The sequence below is a fragment of the Nicotiana tabacum genome, chromosome 19 (genome assembly GCF_000715075.1).
Source record: "Nicotiana tabacum cultivar K326 chromosome 19, ASM71507v2, whole genome shotgun sequence".
NCBI lineage: Eukaryota > Viridiplantae > Streptophyta > Magnoliopsida > Solanales > Solanaceae > Nicotiana > Nicotiana tabacum.
The window spans coordinates 18,901,230-18,916,072 of record NC_134098.1 but is presented as its reverse complement, the minus strand read 5'-3'; the positions used below and the strand labels follow the sequence as shown (position 1 = coordinate 18,916,072).

The window sequence follows — 14,843 nt, the reverse complement described above, 5'->3', positions numbered from 1 at the left end:
AGAAATTAATTCTTCATATTAATTGTATATTGGTTTATTTTAACTCTAATTCCCTGTCTAACTTTATTTTTAGAATAATAAATAGTACTGGATAAGAAAAAATGGAAGAACCAATATAGTATTTATTTTCTTCAAATTATAAAGTAATAGCAGTTCTTCATTTTTTAACTTTAATGTCTTGAATACAAATATAATGTTTAGTGATTAGATATTAAACATTGAAAATTTGAATTCCTAAAACACAGTTTAACGTCAAAATTAGTTGTTATATTTGGTCCTAAATATTAGGATTTTGAATTATAAAAGGAAATTTTTTGTTGATTTAAATGTCCTAAATATTGAGATTTCCTACTATAATAAATAAAGTGTAGTTAGTTTCAAAATACTAAATATTAAAAAATTAATAAAATGACTATTCTATCCAGTGCGAATTGTATTTTTTAAGGATAAAAAAGGCAAACGACATTTCGCTAAGGGTTTTCGTACTTTTAATATAGTATAGATAAAGCAAAATGTATTCATAGTGTTTCCTTGAATTTCATATTGTTGGAAATGTTTTATAATGATTTACATATTGTTTTAATCGTTGAGGTTAGATAAGTTTGAAAATATATAATCGCATTGAAACCAAGGTGTTGTGTTGGGTTGTTGCGGCTCATGCCTTATTTAAATTTTGTTGTTAGTTAAATTCATTGGACTTTGCCTTATAAAATGCTGACAGTCAGCTTTTGGTAACTTGGACAAAAGTGACTTTTGGTATGATATAAAAAAAAAAGACTTCATTTTAAAATTTTAACTCCAAAATTTCTCACATATAAATGTTTCATTAGATATTTGGTCATTCAATTTATTCGATTCTTGCTAAACATGTACCAACATATGACACATTATGTCTTTAGTTATATGTAGTAAATTAAATGGAATGAACTTATATTTCATGAAAAATTCAAAAAACAAAGGAAACTGAAACAAAAAATATCGACCATATTTGTTTTTTTGGGTGAAATATGAGAGTAGTAAACATTGGCATGCTTAGATGCTTGCTTTGCTGGTTCAAGTTATGTTGGATTGGCGGATGGATTCCCCAACTTCTTCAGCCAAGACCAGCAAATAGAAAGTAGGTTATTAAGGGGACCATATGTGTTTGGCTAAACTTATAAACTGGTTAAACTAGCTTATAAGCACCGTTTGGCTTATCTACACGTTTGGTAAACACTTAAAATGCTTATAAGCTAAAATCAGTCATAAGTCATAAGCTAATCACCCCCAACTTATGCCTTTTCAGCTTATAAGCACTTTTAGCTTGACCAACACTTTTACTAGTTTATCCTTAATAATATTTTCTAATTCACAAAATATTTTTCCCAAAATAAATTTCTTGACTTTCTCTTCATTCCATATTCGTTATTAATTCTTTTCTTTACAAAATTTTTTTTTATTTATAATCTTTTGAAAATAATTCAAGGGTATTTTAGTTATTTTAACAAAAGAATAGCTTATCAGTACTTTTTAATCAAACACATCAACTGCTTATTATCAATTTCAGCACTTCTATCCAAACACGTAAATGCTTATTTTAAAAATCAGTTTCAGCACTTAAAAAAACTTTTCAGCACTACAAGCTTATCAGTTATTTACAATCAGCTAATCCAAACGGGCTCATTGTTTATGTGTTTCCCAAACTGAGATAGTTAATCTGGTTTCAATTTAAATAAAACTCGGACCAAAGGAACCATGAACATACTATAGCTGATTCAAGAATAAGATTTGATACAACACTTAATATTAAGCAAGCAAAATGGTCCCTATGAGAAGATCAAATAAGTATTGCCAACCTATTTTATGTTTTTGGATTTCTCATTCTTAGTCATATATAACTTCAACAAATACCTTTTTGATCTCTACTATTATAGGACCTTTGTTCCACGTAATACGGAATACCAGTGTTTATCTCCAATATTTATGCCATATTTTTTTCTTTTCTTTCTGCGACAAATTGGACACGAATAATCTTGTATCTTATCTTAAATATTTTTAACCAAGAAAGCTCTTGATCTTCTGACCATTATGTTATGCAAATTTCTATCATATACTTTGAACCTTCTTCGTTCACCATTTCTAAATTGAGATTTTTATATTTAAAATAGCTTCTTTATTATTATCATTATTGTTTTATTTATTTCCTAATGAAAAAGAGGGGAAAAAGTGAGTGAGGGAGAGGAAGAGTAATTAGTTTTCCAAAATTCATCACAAAATGAATATTCTTACCTAAATACCGTACTTCTAGGAGCAGATGCATCAGACAAAACGAGAGAGAAGAGTAGCATTAGAAATAAAAAAAATAATATGGAAATTTTGCCTAAGAAATTTTTTAAAAATATTTTCTTAAAAAATTGTATTCGTATGACTTTTTTTCTTCTTCGAAATATTCATGAAAAGCAATTATTTCTTAATTTTACGATTACCAAAAGAAGAACAAAGCAAAAATTAGACATGGCCAAGATTTCATCTAAGGCACCCTAATAATTATTATTTCTGAAATTAATATATTTGCGCACTTGTGAAATTTTTCCTCACTTTGATAAACTCTCCATCTTTCCCTTAAAGTGACGGTGTAATAAGCTCTCGTTTGAACATAACTGTTTTTTCTTACTTTTTTTCAAAAAATAATATTGAAAATATTTCTTCATACAATTTGATTAGTTTTTTTAAAAAAATTTAAGAAAAATTTTCAAGTTCCAATTTTTGGGTTGAAAATATTTCTTTCACTCATAAAATATTAATATTTTTTTCAAGTAAAATGTATATTCAAATATATTTTAACTTTCAAAAGTTATTTTTAAATGTAATTTTAATTTTTTTTTAAAGTTTCAATCAAATCTATATGGAAATGGGTAACTAAGAAGTCAATTTTATTGCCAAAAGATCATTGTTGTCGAGTAAAAAGGAACTCCCAGTTTGGGCTTTTACTTCTTTCTTTGCTTTCCACAGTTTCGAAAGGCCAAATCCGACCCAAATTTGAGTTATATATTATTTCCGCCCTAATTTCAAAATTAGGCGAAGGTTTCTTCTTTCTCACCATTTCTACCCAGAACTTGCTATCTGCAGTGTAATCGAATCGAAGTGTAAGTTCCTCGCTTTCTCTAATTCTCTCGCTTGCTCCGTTATTTTTCTTATGATAAGTGTTCTCCTATCTCTCTTCCGACAAATGCTTAAAACCCTTTTTCCGATGATTCGTAATGGTGAAATACTAATTTAAAATTGGAGGGGTATGCTTCTTGTTTGCTCTCACGGCGTTAAAAGAAAAGGTTAACTTCGATTCCTAGTTGTTTGCATTTTTACAAACTAATAATATGCATCTTATTGGCTTCCTGTGTGATAATGGCTCCAAATTTTCTGAAACTTTCTATTAAGAAAAGGGAAAGGGGAAGAAGACAATTAAGATGAATTAGTTATCATTCTACTAGACATGAGGGGTTGCTCAGATGGTCAGCATTCGAGTCACCAAAGGAGCAATTGCTCCAACAAAAGGGGATCAAAGGAGAATCAAATGGGGAGGGGAATAAAAAAAAATAGTTATCATTCTACTTAGAGTCTATTAAGATAACTAATTATTGGTTTTCCATGTGATAACGGCTCCAAACCGGTGATGGTGTACTCAGGGGTGGAGTTAAAGGGAGGCTAGGGGGTTCAGTTGAATCCCCTTTGCTAAAGATTGTACCTTGCAAATAGGGCAAGAACAAAACTTTTTTAATGGAGAATTCTCAGAGGTGATAATGTCATGATTATCAGAGGAAAAGATAAAGGTGAGACTGGTACCATTAAGCGTGTCATACGTTCCCAAAACTGTGTAATCGTTGAGGGCAAAAACCTGGTTAGCATTTTTCTTGGCACATACTTTATATCCTTTAAACGTGTCTTGTCATTCTTTTTCACTTCTTTTTTTCATTGTTTCCAAAAATCTTGTTTTAATCTGTTTACTTGTTTCCAAAGATTTAACATCAATTTGAGAATCTTAACTCCCAAAGTTCACCTAATTCCAACTTTGAAGTTGCAACTTGCAAACAGATTTCAAGTCTTACAACTGTTTTTGTTTCCCCACTTTTGTGTCTCGTCATCTATGAGTGTTATGCTTATATTTGGTTGTATTATTTTCAATGCAAGGTTATGCAAGATGTTTTTTTCAATGCTTATGCTTATCTTCGAGTTATTTTATTGCATGTAAATGAAAGAAATCGAGTATTTTTTGGATTCTTTATTTTATTTTATAATTTTATTACAAGGCTTTGTGCCTTTCATCTAATAGCTCCAGGCTCGTACTCATGGCCTCGTCGTTTGATTCCTTTGTCGCATATGTTCAACTAATTTCATTTCTGCATAACAACGTATATATCTAATACATAATTTAGAGGTGAAAAGTTATCCGTGAAAAATGTTGAATGAATTGATCATAAATTATGAGATTTAAAAAAAAAAATCCCTTTGAAAGAAGATATTAATGGTAGAGAAAACGGAAAGAGATTGTCTTATTTCTATCTAATCTTATGCAATCTTCAGAAAAATTTGGACAGTACAAATCTACAATGAAAATTTATGATTCTCTTAATTTTCTTTGTCTTTTGTTGGTATAATGATTAAAATATTACTTAGATCACCTATTCTTGTTCCATTCCCCCATCATGTGTACCTGATTTTAGCTTAGTACTTCAGAAGCCTGAGAACCTGATTGTTATGGCTTGAATCGAGAATTTTGACAGTTTGACCTTTGGGGTCATCTAAAGGTTCACATTGGAGAGTAGATTTGTTTCTACTCTATACAAGTAGTTTTGGTGGCCTGTCTGCTCATTGTTCTACTTCATGTTTTTCTATTGCAGAATATAGCCACCTTGTTGTAGCAAAGTTTTGCTGTTAGTTGGAAAACCAAAGCTCTTTAGATCCACAGAAGAATGGTAAGTTCTCATTTACACCATAATACGTCCTTCCTAAGTTTGATTTTAGGAGGAAAAAGGTGAAAAGGACCAAGAATCAGCATTAAAGTAGAAACTGTCTGGTTATTACTTACTTTATTTTCTTAAAGAAAGTTGGAAACTGTTTAGATATCCTACGCTGATATAGGAAAGAGAAAGGAAGAAAAAGGACTAAATTATTTGTTGATGAGACGGAGGTCAAAGGGTTAACCGTTACCTGTTAGTAAAGGTGCAGTTCCATCTTTTGTATGCATGAGCAGGAAGGAAGAAATGTGTATTATTTTAATTGCCATAGTTTCTTTTAGAAACCTTTTAATTGCGATAGTTGTTTTATACAATTTCTTGTTTGTGTTGTTTCAGTCTGGCAGAAAAGAAACTGTTTTAGATTTGGCAAAATTTGTCGACAAGGGCGTGCAGGTCAAGCTTACAGGTGGAAGACAAGGTGTGTCATACAATCTTTTTATTGAGTGGTTTAGATATACTTAAATCTATATATATATATATATATATATATATGGGCTTAATTGACATCCTGTGCAAAAATATAGATGTAAGGTTAGTTATTTTTACATTTTAACCCTGTCGCCAAACCAATTCATTCAGTTATTGATGGCTGGAATATTTGGAAACCAAGTAGCTATAGCCTATATGTTCCCCTGAAGTTAGAGGATGCAAGTCTGGTCAACCGAGTTTGATCCTTTAGATCTACTAGAGTCTCGCATTGGTTGGAGGGTATGTATTGTAGTCTCTTCATAATATTTCGGACAATCCACACCTCATGAGCTAGCTTTTGGGGTAGAGTTGGACCCAAGGTCCATTTTTCTTATCAAAGACGTTGACCCTCTCAATTAGAACTTGTTTAGTGAAGAATAATCTCTGTTGGTTAGGGAAACCTTATCTTGTCAGTAATCCGGTCAAGTGTAATCATTGGAACTTTCATCCTGTCAATCATGTTCTCTTGCTGTTAAAACAACTTATCCTTGTCTTTAGCTAGTTTTCGACTTCCCTTTACGTCTTTGTAATCATGTTCTCTTGCTGTAGCTTACGGGGTTGTATTGTTCATACCTCGCCATATCATGGTCAGGGTTGTAAAAGCACAAATTACAATTTTTTTTCTGACCTGCTAATTAAATTTCTCTTCACAGTGGAAGGAACACTTAAAGGCTATGATCAGCTGCTAAATCTTGTCTTGGATGAAGCCAAGGAGTACCTTAGAGGTAACACAATTACTCATAGCAGTCTTTCCGTGTTTTATTGAGTTCAAAATACTTTTGTTTTTGGTTTATGCTACTTCTGAAAATCTTATTTGCCTATCACTTTGTAACTATTGAAAATTCTATTTTTATTATCAAGTGGTGGTCAGTCAATGAAATGTATTCTTTCCAACTTATTTTTCTACATCAATGTAACATCCACAAGTTCAGTCTTGCCTTCATTGATACTTTATATTTTCTTTATCATTTGGTCAAAGAGAATTACCTTTTCCCTGGAACCCCATTCGCCAAACTTAGCTTGTACCAAACTCAGGGAAAGGAGATGGATTGTGATAGGTTGACGGCCAGTCTGAAAATAGTCTGTCTGTGATGAATCCTTTCTAATATGGCATTGAGCATAGTTAATTGATGTTGCTGCTGTTGACGTTTTAGTTTTGATTGGGGTGGTTGTTATAAATCCTCTCTTCTTTGTTGCTTGTGACATGTCATCTTTACACCCCTTTAGATATATCTGGCTTATGTTCCGAACTTCTGATATTCTGTTTGTCTTGAACTGATGGAGTTTTAATCTTGTAATGCATCAATAGACATAGAAAGTAGAGTCTTTGTTCTCTGACGTAGGAGATGATCAACTATGCTCATTTGATAGGCTTTAGAATGTTAGTTGTCAGGAAAGTGCATCTGTAGATTGCTGAATGCCAAGTCAAGACTGAGATACTTGGAATTTTCCCTTAAATAACTTTCCCTTGCTTTAAAATGTGGCTTTTGCCCTAGTTTTCTGAAGGCACATTAAAATCCACTTTAGTACAAAGATCTCTGTTCTATTTCTGGAATTGCGTTTCTTTTTTCTTTTTTGTGGAAAACCACCTAGGCTCCAAAATCGGATATCTGTGTGGGAATTTTATAAATATCAAAAAACACTTGCATAGAAAGAGGACTATGCCTTGCCTTCTGGATTCTACCGCAGAATTGAACAAACTCAATCCTGTAGAGAAGGGGATTAGGATGGGGTCAAATATAATCCAATGCCAAAACTAGATTTCCTGTCCTGTCTAAATGTGAATACAGTGTTACATTAAGTCTAGCATGACGGGCTCCTTCGGATTTACACTTTGGTTAACACAAAAAAAGAAGTTAAGAGGACTCCTCCTTCATACAAGTATAATCACTTAAGCTTTAAAAAATAAGTGTATTCAATAGGCTTGACTTGTCTGACTCTAAAGTTTGGCATTTGCATGTTGTCCGACCTGTATGGCCCTTTAGCCTCCATAGGGAGCTTCCCCTAGGCATAGTACAAAGCTATCTCACTACATGTGGCGCCCCATTTAGCCAAGGCATCCCATACTTCATTGGCCTCTCTATAGTAGCGTTGATCCTTAAAACCATTCGGGAGCATAATCTGTCGAGTGCCTTCAATGTGCTCTTTGAGATTCCAAGTTGTATCGCATCTAGCATTCAGCATGTTCACCACCAATTCTGAATCACACTCCTTAAGCACTTTTCTGTAATATTCCAGCACCACCAAGTACCATATCAGGCAGCTCCAGCTTCTGAATTATTATTGCTTCCATTTCTTACAGGGAATGCAACACCCATAACCATCTCTCCACATTTATCCTCAGCATCCACTTTGCGCCCCAGCCCCATCTCTGGCCATTTAACTCCCATCAGCATTCATTTCAAATTCCCCTTTGTTAGGATACTTACATTTCACCTTTATAGTGGTTAATCTTGGTTTAAATAATTCCGCCACTTTACAGATTTCAAGTCAAGGTATGATTCAAATAATTCTGGGGAATTTCTTAGTTAGCATAGTGCTAACTTGAAACATGATCTGATGCTTCATGTTTGCCATTGAAATTTTGGTATTCCCCTGTCTGATCGAGCATCTCTGTTTCCAAATCTTCCAGCAATGAAGTAATGGAACTTTGTGTAAAAATCAACATATGCACGTGATTTCATGGTTTGGCACTCTACCAATCCTTCAAAATGTCCCTGTGACGAATATGGACACAGTTCATTCCCAAGGGTCCAGCAAGAAAGGACCACAGTTCCTTTAGCTGTTTCACCTTCTGCAAAAACATGTTAAATAGTCTCCCTCGCTGGAATTGCACTTAGTTTTGCATAAGCCTCTCTTGCAACACATAAGTTATTTAGTTGTTAAAATTGATGGTCTCATCGGATATCCTCTATCAATGTGTTGCAAATATCCTGCTCAGTTTCTTAGTTTACTAGTTTTTAGTTAAGGGGGTTGGTAAACATAAGAATGTCATTGCTATGTAGTAATGAAAAAAATTAGAGGGATGTCAATGCAGCTTTTATCAAACTGAAATGCTGAAGCAATTTACCACTGTACTCTGCTCTAGTTTCGTGTTGAAAAATAAAATATTTTTGCACTTCTACTACACCTATATTATCATATTTGGGTAGCCCTAAGCGTCAGAAGAGAGAAATTGCCTCTTCTGCCCTCTTAGTAAGGATTCAGAATTTGCAATGTTGCCCTACACTTCCAAAGCATTGTTTCAACTTAGTATTTAGTCATATCTTTTTACATGCTGCATTCATGTGTCTTCCTTTATTTGTCATTTTAATGTTCTATACCGAGACGAGCTACTTCCTGCCCCTTCTTTTTCCTCTATGTTGCATCTGTGGGTCTCAACCATTAATGTAAAACGAGATTATTACATACTTTGCCCCTGTGGGTCTCAACCATATATGTAAAACAAGATTATTACATACTTTGCCCCTGTGGTTCTCAACCATTAATGTAAAACGAGATTATTACGTACTTTACCAGTTCGCGCATCTTCATTTTGTTTTGAATTATTTCATTAAAAATTGAACTTAGCACAAAGATAGTGCTAATGGAAACAGACCCTAGTTACAAGACTTCCAGAAAGACAAAAACAAGGCAAGACTTGTGTCAGTTACAAGGACCCAATGAGATCAACTAGGGACTCTACATCTTGCACTAAAGCTTCTTTACACCAAAAGTGAAACAAAAATATGCATTTCATTTTGATCTTCTGTTCAGAGTTGGCTAAATCTTCAAAACACCTGGAGTTCCTTTCCAACCAAACTGTCCACCAAATACATGCAGGAATGATGCTCCACCACTTCTTCTGACTTGTTCCAGCTGCTAAGTTGTCCCACACAAACAAAAGCTCCATGGTATCTCTTGGCATTGCCCAACTTAGACCTTTCATACTCATGAACAGCTGCCATAATCTACTGGTGACCTGACAATGAAGGAAGAGATGACTGTTTGTTTCATTGGCCTTGCCACATAGGAAACATTTGGAACACAGGAGCATTCCTCTATCATTAAACTCTCGTGAGTCAAGACAGCCTGTTTGACCACTAGCTAACAAAATACTGCAACTTTAAAAGGAACCTTCAAACTCCAGATATGCTTCCATAACCAAGGCCCTTGCTGCTGGACTGATCTGTTAAGGCCCTCATATGCAGATTTAACAGTGAAAACTCCTCTGCAATTGCTATCCCATGTCAGTTCGCGCATCTTCATTGGAAGCCTGTTATTGTGAACTTCATGTAAACTTAGTCTGTTTTGCAAAATTTAGTAGAGTTTTGTTTATAAGAGCTCTTAGTTTGATCTGGCACATGAAACTAGTTTGCTAATGTATCAAGTTTAACTTGGAGTACTCAGGGTGAATTTGGTAATTAACAATCTTCGAGAAGGAATAGATAATGCGCAATTAATGTACTGAATACTTGCTTATTCTTGATGTGTACTTGTTGGAAGCAAATCCAGCCGACTTCACAGATTGTCCTCCCTATCTCCATATTCTTTATTTCAGTACAACGGGACAGCAAATTAGTTGATTAGATATCTTAGCAGCTACTCATCATATTGATCATTCTAATGTTTCCAAAAAAACCAAGGTTACCTCTCACGGGACATGTTAATCGTTATTCTTTTAATCTCTTTCATTGTACAGTTGATGATTTCAAATTGTTTTGCTGTAGATGCTGATGATCCCCTGAAGACTACCGAGCAGACACGAGCTCTTGGCTTAATAGTATGTGTTCATTAATTATCATACATATATAGCAGTTTTTTGCTTTCCACTAATGCACATAATTTGCAGTAAGCTTTTCTAAATGCTCTGCTTATATGCAACTACTGCAACCGTCATTAAGCACACTTATGAATTTCTTGTATTCTTTTTTCCATTTGCTTTTTATTTTTTTAACGGGCTGGGGAGGGCAGAAGTTATACTTGAGAAGTCATAGCATTGTTTTCCTAAATTGTTTTATCAAGTGTTCAAACTGCATCAAAACAGTCCTACTGTTATCTATTCATCATGTTGACATAAAAACAATCCCAGCTTGTTCTTCTACAAGCTTTGACTGATGACACTGTTAAGATTTAAAGTAATAAAAATTGCTCCAAACTTGTAGGCATAAATAAGCACATCTGATAGTTTCAAGCATATTCTAGAGGTGTTTTTATGTCTGAATATTAGTATTCATTTGAATTTTGAAGTAGTTTCAATCATATGTCTGTCAAAGAATATGTGCCTTTCAGAGAAGTGCCACAACTTTGGTTGAAGAATTTATTACAACTATGGTGGCTAAAGTGGAAGTTAACATAATATGACCACTTTCCTCTGCTTCTAAAAGCCTTCCTTTCTTGTGCAGGTCTGCAGGGGTACAGCAGTAATGCTAGTGGCTCCAACTGATGGTACAGATGAGATATCCAATCCATTTGTCCAGCCAGATGGGGCATAGACGGATTATCGTTGTTATTTCAATTTAGCTAACTCTAATGCTGTAAACGGTCTGCATCTTTGCCTTGTGTTAGCCCCACCTAGTGGTTAAAGACATATATATACTTTCAGTGAAGATGGAACAAATGCTTGGATTAGTCTGTTTCTTTGCTTGAAATGTTGCACCATTCAGAGCGTTAGTGTTCTATTTCTATTCGAGGCGACTTAGAATGATGCTTCTAGTTGAATTGGAGATAAGTTCACACTATATGGAAGATCATCTGTAATTTATCCATTTCCTTTGATGTGAAGTGATTTTAGTTTCCTATTCGCTAATGTCAATGTCATCGACTTCTGTTTTTTTTGATTTTTTTTTTTTTCTAAACATACATTTGGACTATTTCCCAATTTGGGCATGTCATCCTGTTGGTTTATGTTAATTTTTTCTTCGCATTTTACTTGGCTAATCATAAAAGCACATCTCCTCCCGCGCCCCCTTTACAGGGAAAAAGGAGAGAACAAAGTTAACGACGAAAGAATGAGCAATCTGTTTTCCTGTGAATGACGGCGTTAGCACTACATTCTTTAGAACTAAACGGTCGTGTATTCCTATTTTTTCCTGTAATAATGCCATTTGGGTTGTTTCCCTTACAGAAATAAAATTTGACAATTCCTCGTGTTCAATGGAAATGATTATCTTTTTGTTCACATATTGTTATAATAATTTTTAGAAATATTCGTCTGCAGTCTTTATTTGGAATGGGCTGGCTTGGCTACTGTTTTTGCCTTCAACCTGAAATCGGGTTTTCGTCATTATTATATTTATAAAAACTAACAACTCACCTCGTTTCTGAATGAGGATTAGTGTTTGTTTATTTTTTGTGTAAGTTGTTAATGATCTTTCTTTGAAATCAAACTCGCCTGATATTTGTTACTAGAGAATGACGCTAAAAATATAAAAAAGAAAAAGAAAAAAGAGGAAAATAAGTAAGATGGTAATATAGTACGTTTAGTTATCTATCTAGTATGAGAGACTGATAAGTGGAGATTTTGACTACTTATTAGCGCATTTTAACTTTTGTTTTAGTCTAAAAGCATTGAATTGTGTTCCCAGAACTAATAAAATTGTGCAAAATTGCAGGAATGCTGGAAATTGGGCTCCCGAGATGAAATCCGACTAAAAAAGGAGAAGTCTAAGCACAAGGCAATAAAATGGTACAGAAGCACAAAATGTGCGGTCCGCAAAAGAAATTGCGGACCGCAGAATTCCATATGCGGCTGCAACTAAAGAAGGCAAAATCTGGAGACAATTGTGCAAATTGCGGACCGCACATGAATTGTGAAGCCGCAAAAGCTGGGCTAGGAGCCAAGATTATAGAGTATGCAAATTACCAAGTCCAGAACATCAGTGCATTGCGAACCGCATAATATTTGTGTGGCTGCAACCTTAACATTGCGGACCGCAAAAGAATGTTTTGCGCCCGCAATTCTAAATTTGCGGACCGCAAAAAAGTTGCTTCGCGGCCGCAGTTCAGAATTGTGGGGCCGCAGAACTCCAGCTCATATCAGACTGCACATGGAATTGTGCAGCCACAGAACCTCCCGAGGGGTATTTTTGTCCGAGATTTTCAGCCTTGTATAAGTAGACGAGTTTCACAAAATTAGGTCAAGTTTGAACATCAGCAATTACTGTAGCCGTTTTTCTTTGCCATTTTTAAGTTTACTTTACTTTGGTATATTTTACAATAGATTTAATCATTTTAAGCTTTCATTATGAGTTTAATTAATCTTTCTTCTTCATTTTCTTCAACCCCAAGTATCAGTAGCTAGATTTTTACTAGGGTTGTCACCCAACCCTAGTGCATAAACCTTATGGATATTTAATTTAACATTTGTTTATGATTGGGTGTTTATTATTTAGCTTAGTCCATGCTTTTGTTTGAGGAATTAATGGTTGCAAACATTAGTTCATGACTATTTGACTTAGTCTCTTCTTGAGAAAGAGAGACCTAGTCTAGGATAACTTGGCTAACAAGGAATTGGATCAGTTGAGAGATTGATTTACCCAATTAAAGGGTTCAACCTAGAGATAGTAATAACCCGACTTGAGTTTTTATCAACTGTTTTGTGTGATACCCATTTGGTCTTGAGAAAGCCAAATTGGGCAAAATCACTCTCTGACCAAGAGATATTGAGTGGTAATTTAGAGTTGATAGTTATAATACACACTCGTCAACAGAACAAGTATTAAAGTCTTTATCCCATTAGGCAAATACCTAGGTAATGGTCACAGCCCTAAGCTTTTTATCAATTTGGATAAACCTCAAAAAATAATTATCTCTAGTCTTCTTTCTTTATTTTGCAATCAATAGAGTAAAATTAGAAATAGAAAATCAATCTTTTTGTGAAAGTACAATCTCGATAATTCAATCACACACATTAAAATATATACCCCTAGCTCCCATCTTAGCTCCCTGTGGATTCGACCCCGACTCTTAAATGAGTTTCTATAATTGCAAACGACTATTTCATACCTCTTCTGAGGTGTGCATTTGGACGCGATCAATTTTTGGCGTCGTTGCCGGGGAGTTAAAAACGATGTTAGCTATATATTTGGGTGTATTTTTGGAGTATCTTCTTTTCTTTCCGTATTACTAACTTGTTTGAAAAATCGTAGGTACAACCATGGCAAACAATGAGCTCGAAAATATTGCTTTGGGGGATGTGAATGTTGAGGATGACCAAGTGGATGAGATTCCTCTTGAACCTCAAGCCAATAGGAGAGGCTGAGTGCCTCATGACAATGTGCATGTTCCACCTTCACCTCTATCACGAACGGCTCCACACCGGGTGTTACTCAATGAAGGATATGAAATTGCAATAGTCCTTCCCCGTAGTAGGGCGGGCAACTTTCAAATCACCAACGTGATGCTCACTTTTCTAGAGCAACGAGGTTTCTTCACCGGTGCTCCAAGTCAAAATGCATACAAACATTTGAAGGGGTTTGTGGACACTTGTTGGGAGAGCAAACAAACAAATGTCTCCGAGGAAGCATTGAGGCTAAGGCTTTTTCCCTTATCTCTACGGGAGAAGCTTTAGATTGGTTGGAACGTTTGTAGAACCATTCCATTCACACTTGGGATGAGTTGGTGGAAAAGTTTATTTCTAAGTTCTTCTCTGCGGGGCACATTGCTACACTTTGGGATGAGATTTTGGCATTTAAGCAAGAGCCAAATGAACCACTACACGATATATGGGAAAGCTATCGAACAATGGTCAAGGAATGTCCCAACAACGATATTACGGAGAACATAATTCAACAAACTTTCTATTATGGGATCAACACAACCAACTAATGTGTAATGAATCAACTTACCGGTGGGAACTTCATGACTACGCCTTATGCAGAGGTGTGTGAGATTTTAGATGAAATGGCGGAAACATCATCGGCATGGAAATCCCAGGCTAATGTTCCACAAGGTGATCCCAATGTGATCCACCTTCACAAAGAGTTGCATGACTATAGGCAAGCCATTGCTGAAGTTACTTCCACCATGAATCAACTAGAAAAGGCTCAACTTCAACAAGTGCAACATCCTAAGCAAGTCAATGTCATGGAGGGAGTGAACATGATGATGCACAAACGAAGAACAAAGGGTCCACAAGTGCAACATCGAGTGGATAATTTTGTGCAAGAGAATAGTAGTTTTGATCAAGATGACTCTTACAATGACCAAGAAGAGGTGGTGCAATATGTGAACAACTTTCTAGGGCAACGAAATAATTTTCAAGGCCCAAACCAACAACAATAGCGACCTCAAAATAATCAAGGCAATTGGAATTCTAACAACCAAGGAATTTGGAATGGTGGAAACAATCAAGGAAATTGTCATAACAACAATCAATTAAATTGGGGGAGTAACAATCAAGGC

General features: G+C 35.0%; 1 protein-coding gene across 2 annotated transcripts; it reads left to right on the top strand.

Moving 5' to 3' along the window:
* The first annotated feature begins 2,985 nt into the window (after nt 1-2,985).
* Nucleotides 2,986-11,206, top strand: LOC142173851 (sm-like protein LSM7). 2 transcript variants are annotated; one of them, XM_075239724.1, is made up of 6 exons: nt 2,986-3,125; nt 4,875-4,949; nt 5,328-5,409; nt 6,113-6,184; nt 10,169-10,221; nt 10,844-11,206. In XM_075239724.1, exons 2-6 carry the CDS (start codon nt 4,947-4,949, stop codon nt 10,931-10,933), a joined length of 300 nt encoding a protein of 99 aa, XP_075095825.1. In that variant the 5' UTR covers nt 2,986-3,125; nt 4,875-4,946; the 3' UTR covers nt 10,934-11,206. The 2 variants fall into 2 exon arrangements, with proteins under 2 accessions (XP_075095825.1, XP_075095826.1); XM_075239725.1 differs by lacking the exon at nt 2,986-3,125 and adding an exon at nt 3,667-3,806.
* Nucleotides 11,207-14,843: the final 3,637 nt, after the last annotated feature.